This window comes from Malania oleifera, chromosome 7 (assembly GCF_029873635.1).
Source record: "Malania oleifera isolate guangnan ecotype guangnan chromosome 7, ASM2987363v1, whole genome shotgun sequence".
NCBI lineage: Eukaryota > Viridiplantae > Streptophyta > Magnoliopsida > Santalales > Ximeniaceae > Malania > Malania oleifera.
This window is the reverse complement of record NC_080423.1, coordinates 9,512,231-9,518,413: the sequence shown is the minus strand read 5'-3', so window position 1 is coordinate 9,518,413 and position 6,183 is coordinate 9,512,231. Positions and strand designations below refer to the sequence as shown.

Genomic DNA, 6,183 nt, shown 5'->3' with positions numbered 1-6,183 from the left:
ACATCAAATTTACATTTTAGCGGAAAAATCCAAGTAAATCTACTGTAGTCATCAACAAATGACACATAATAACGAAAACCACCACGAGAGAGTAACGAAAAAATTTTACTTTTATAATGCACTATTAAGTCCCATTTGAAATGTCTCAAAGAATAAATAATTTCGAGTGTTTGTTTACACTTAAATAAATACTTTTTTAAAAGTATTTTTTAAAAAAATTATAAGAAAAATAATTATATTAAATAATCTCAAAATATTTTTCAAATAAATAATTTTTCAAAAAAAAAATAAAAAAATCTCGCGATTCCGAACCATCCCTGTCATAAAGTAGGAATGCCAAAGAAAGATAGAAAATGTGCATAAAACAAAACGGGAAAAAACTCCCTCCCTTCTCCCTCTCTCTCTCTCTCTCTCTCTCTCCTGTCAAAGTCAACACCCAGGAAAAAACTCCCTCCCTTCTCCCTCTCTCTCTCTCCAGTCAAAGTCAACACCCATCAACCTCCCAGGCTCCTCTTTGTGGAGCTGGGGAACGCAGCAGAGGCCAGTGGCGGAGAAGGGGTAGCTCGAGAGTGAAGAAATCACTCAACGGCGGAAATGAAATCAGAGACATTGACATTGGTGCTGGTAAATTTTGCCGGTATCATGGAGAGAGCCGACGAGTCTTTGCTGCCGGGAGTGTACAAGGAGCTGGGTTCTGCCCTTCACACCGACCCCACTGGTCTCGGCTCCCTCACTCTCTTTCGCTCCATCGTTCAATCCTCCTGCTACCCTCTCGCGGCCTACCTTGCCGCGCGTCACAACCGCGCCCACGTCATCGCCGCCGGCGCTTTCCTCTGGGCCGCTGCCACCTTCCTCGTCGCCGTCTCCTCCACCTTCTTTCAGGTCCCACTCCCGTCTTCCTTCATAATCTTAATTCTTGCGGAACCGGTTTCATTATGTTGGGTTGGTTATGGTTGAAATTTTGGTGTGCAAATCTCTGGGAACCATTCTGGTTGGGTTTGGGGATTTGGGCAAAATGGGTCGTCAGTGTTTGAATTCTTTTAGTTCATGGTGCTCTAATTTTTTTCTTTGAATCCTATCTTTACATTGTAAAACTTCAATCACTGTCCCTGGAAGATTACAATGAACTATCTTTGTATGGGAATGATAATATGATTACACCAAACTTGTGATGGGGTGTGTTTTGGTATGCATTGTTCTGTGTAGCAAACAAGATTTACTTCTTCAGGCAATGCTGGCGTTTTAACTTACCCATTCTTTCAAAAACTTCTTCTGCGTCATGAAAGTAAATGGAAATTTAGTTTATTTTAATTTCCATACCACTTGAATCTAGAGTAGTATTAAGTAGTATAAAAATGGCTTCCGCACAAGTCGGGGAAATGAATAATACATGAAAACAGAAAAGCATTCATTTCTTGAATAAATATTTGGAAAAAGAGTCTGGTTTTACCTCAACAGAACCTGAATTCATATGCAAATGAAGACTAATTGAGTCTGCCCGATTTCATATGCTAATGAAGACTAACTGTCTCTGGCTTCAAATGCTTTGTTTAGTTGAACAGGGCAAGTCCTATATTCAGAGTACCCTCCTTGTAAGTAATAAATTAACCAATGAGGTCACGCATGGCTCACAGAATTTTTATTCCTAAAAACAGAATGACCAAAGCATCAGAATTTGATAGCTTACGAAAGAAAATGTGTTACTATCACAAAGCAAATGGAGACGCAGAACTTTTTGTTAATTCATGGCATAAAATATAATTGTTCCCAATTTCACCATGAGAATATCGTATCCTATACTTGGTTGAATGACACAAACTTTTGCATTGACATTTGCTTTATGATCACATTTTTTTTAAGCTATTAAACTCCTATAATATGACCATTCTATTACTGGGATTAGGAATAGACATTCTGCAGAGCAAACTTATCTTGAGATTCTTAAGTTCTTGAACTTGATGAATTCAGAAGGCTAGCATGCTAGAATTAGGAATGCAGAATCCGGGCATATGATTGCTCGACTTTGTTCAAACTGTCTATAGGAATTGACAAAGAAATGATTTTAGAAATTGAGAGTGCCGAGCCAAATGGAAGGGTTGGGTTCTTTATTGATAAAACTTCGAGTAGTTGAATTTAGACTTACTTTTAAAGGAGGAAAATAAACTTGGAGAACAAAGAAAATCTATTTTTTTTTAATATATATATATATATATATATATATATATGATGATGATTTACAACTCTTGATAAATCTTCAAGTACTTGAATTTAGACCAATTTTTAAAGAAGGAAAATAAATTTGAATGGAGAAAATCTTCCTTCTTTTTTCCATTTGATTATTTGCAACTCTGAACTGAAACTTCTGCCAAAAGAACAACTATTTTCTTTGTCATGACCTCCTGTTTAATTTAAGTATTTTGTCCTGTTTCATCTGGTTAATTAGGTTGCCGTCTCAAGAGGTCTAAATGGGATTGGACTTGCCATAGTCATACCTGCGATTCAGTCCCTTGTTGCTGATTCAACTGATGAGAGCAACCGTGGTATGGCTTTTGGATGGCTTCAACTAACAGGAAACCTTGGTTCCATTATTGGTGGGCTTTGTTCTGTACTAATAGCCCCAACTACATTCATGGGTATCTCTGGTTGGAGAATTGCATTTCATCTCGTTGGGATAATAAGTGTTATAGTTGGCATTTTGGTCCACCTCTTTGCCAGTGATCCAAGATATTCTAACAGCGATGATAAACATCAAAATCAAAATACCCATAAAAGCTTTTGTTTGGAAGTTAAGGACCTGGTTAAAGAAGCAAAGTCGGTTATGAGAATCCCTTCATTCCAGATTATCGTGGCCCAAGGTGTCTCTGGTTCATTCCCCTGGTCGGCTTTATCATTTGCACCCATGTGGTTGGAGCTTATTGGCTTTTCTCATGGAAAAACAGCTTTTCTATGGACCATCTTCGTGGTTGCTGGTTCACTTGGCGGTCTTTTTGGAGGAAAGATGGGGGATATCCTTGCTCAACGCTTTCCAAATTCTGGGAGAATAATTCTTTCACAGATTAGCTCAGGATCAGCCATCCCTTTAGCAGCAGTGCTCCTACTGGTACTCCCTGATGATCCAACAACAGCATTCATGCATGGATTGGTTTTGTTCATCATGGGATTGAGCATATCGTGGAATGCTCCAGCAACAAACAAGTATGTCTCTTTAATACATTTTATTCATAGATTTTATTCCTCCCCTTTAATACATTTTATCCATAGATTTTATTCATCCCTTGTGTTTTGACAACTAACATCAGATTGGCCCAGAAAAAGAACCTAACAGCAATTGAGGTAAGGGTAGGAACAGATCCTTATGTTCCCTTTCATGCCATAATGATGACAATCAACATTAGCAAACCTGTTGGACTTGTTTCTGCTTTTATCTCTATTCTTCGGATCTTTGCTCTTACTTCTCCCCCTTCTTTCTGTAACCAAAACTTATGACTGTGAACAGGATCCCTATGATTTTCTTCTCATCTCTTCGTTCAATACACTGCTTTTAGGCAGATCCATATTGATTACACCATTTGGAGCTAAGTTAAATAATGACATTCTAAATGTCTCCCAAGAGTCCGACAATGTACCAAGTAAATACAAATCCCGAACCTCATCATCAAACTTGATACCCATCCCAGCCAGCTGATTAATAATTCGTTGGAAAGTGTTCAAGTGATATGTTAAGGGAGCTCCATCTTGGTATCTCAAATACATCAACTGCTTCATCAGAAACATGTTATTATTTCCGGTCTTGCGAGCATACAACACCTCAAGTTTTTGCCAAATTGTGCATGCTTGTGTCTCACCATCAATATGATTCAAAACATTATCATCTACCCACTACCTAAGATATCCACAAACTTGTTTGTGCAACAAATTCCATTCTTCATCAGAATTCTTTTCTGGCTTCTCATAAGCAAACACAGGTAAATGGAATTGCTTCACATAAAGTAGGTCTTCCATTTTTCTTTTCCATATATGATAATTTGAACCATTTAAAGATACCATTCTACTTAGATTAGCCTCCATTCAACACAAAATATTTAACAGAATAATAACCACTTAAGGGTGCTTGATCGAACCTTGTTCTGATACCACTTTATTAGGAGAAACAACAATACTCAAACTCTCTCATTGTGTGAATCTGTAGGAAACTATAAAATGGAACAATATATATGCGGAAAATATATATCCAAACACCACAAGAACAAGACACATGATTTTTACGTGAAAAACCTTCTCGGTGTGAGAAAGGAAAAACCACGGGACAATAGTCCACCCAAACAATTTCACTATCAACAATTCCGGGAATTCATGAGTTTTTCTAGTCTCAACTAGAGGCATACAATCAGCAACTATCTTCAAGAAATACAATTCCTTGGTTTAAATCAACTTTTACAACAATTAAAGAAAGATCTCACCAAAACAGAGGCTACTGTCCACGGTTGAAAAAAAACAGTGAATGCTTAGAATCTTATCTCCACCGTTCACCGTGAAGATTCACGTGTCATGAACATTCCTATAAAATTTCAGCTCAATCGGACCACAAATGCTCATTTATCAGAGCGGTTGATAAAGACTGGACAGCTCTCTCTCTCTATGTGGCAGCAGAAAACCGAGGCTACTGTCCACGGGCTGAAAAACAACACCAAATGCTCAGAATCCAATCTCCGCCGTTCACAATGAAGATTCACGTGTCATGAACATTCCAGTAAATTTTCAGCTCAGTCTGACCACAAATGCTCATTGATTGGTGCAGTTGATCAAGACTGGACAGCTCTCTCTCTACGCTGCGGTGGCTCTCTCTTCTTTTCTTTCTTATTTTCTGATTGTTCACCACACTTTGCAGCAGCAACGGATATTGTTATTAATCCTATTCTTTCAAATGAGCCTCTCCACACATGGGCCCGTATTGGGCAAGTTTGGGTCATCCTCACTTAGGAGGGAAACCCAACCCAACAACAAAGTCATCCTGAATGTTGGTTCCACTTCTTGCATTAGCACCACTGGTACTTTCTGTGCATGGTATATTGTGAAGTTAGCAGGCCAAACTAATCTAAGTTTTGCATGAAATTATGGAATTAATGGAAAATGAAAATTTGTGTTTAGTTATTATGCTTTCACATTAAAATGGGTTATATAGTCCTATATTTGCAGAGATAGTCCCTGAGAAATCTCGAACAAGCATTTATGCTTTGGATCGATCTTTTGAGACCATACTAGCATCGTTCGCTCCTCCTGTTGTTGGGGTCTTGGCGCAGCATGTCTATGGATATAAACCAATTCCCAAAGGCTCGTCAGACTCTGTAGAGATTGAAACAGACAGAAAGAATGCCAGATCACTTGCTAAGGCACTTTACAGTGCAATTGGCATTCCAATGGCGATCTGTTGCCTGATCTATTCCTTCTTGTACTGCACTTATCCAAGAGATCGAGAGCGGGCAAAGATGCATGCACTAATAGAATCAGAGTTGCATCGGATAGAGGCAGAAAATACTCCTTCAGGGGAAGAACACTCTCAAGTTTTTGTTTCGGAGTCACAGAGGCTGAGTGAAAAGGAAAGCGGCGTGGTTGAAATAGATTACGGTGGGGATGAGCATCATGATTTTGATGACAACGATGAGAAGAGGCTACTTTCTCATCCGCAACACATTCAAATGTAAGAGAATAGTTGACACTACAAACAGAAGCAAGTTCTTGTGATAGCTTCTCCAAAACCAAACTGGGTTGCCACAAGGAATTCGTCAGGATGCATTTTCTATTTTAGTACGTTCTTTCACTGGCTTTTCAAATTTATACCTGAAGGATTTTATCTTTATAATGTGCTATTTCCACTTTTTTATTTCCATACTCATTCTTTGAGAGACGAGTAGATTAGCATCTTCTATGATCTGAATTTTAGGTGACTTTTGTATTGATGTGCACTTGATATTTCTTGACTTGTTTTCAGATCATTCAGCCCATTGTAAATTGAAATTTAAATTTGATCACATAAATCTCAAGCGCATTTTCTTATTTCAGATTCTTGAGAACTTTTCTGAGTTTCATTTTAGACTGAGATTTAACATCTAAACAGCAAAAATCCCAGAAACGAATTCATCTGTCTAACCTTACTCAACATTTTAGTTTGGATTTTGTTGAGAA

The 6,183-nt window shown here is 38.2% G+C and overlaps 1 protein-coding gene across 1 annotated transcript; it reads left to right on the top strand.

Moving 5' to 3' along the window:
- Nucleotides 1-486: 486 nt before the first annotated feature.
- Nucleotides 487-5,965, top strand: LOC131159559 (uncharacterized). Its single transcript, XM_058114576.1, has 3 exons — nt 487-882; nt 2,444-3,195; nt 5,183-5,965. Exons 1-3 carry the CDS (start codon nt 595-597, stop codon nt 5,700-5,702), a joined length of 1,560 nt encoding a protein of 519 aa, XP_057970559.1. The 5' UTR covers nt 487-594; the 3' UTR covers nt 5,703-5,965.
- Nucleotides 5,966-6,183: the final 218 nt, after the last annotated feature.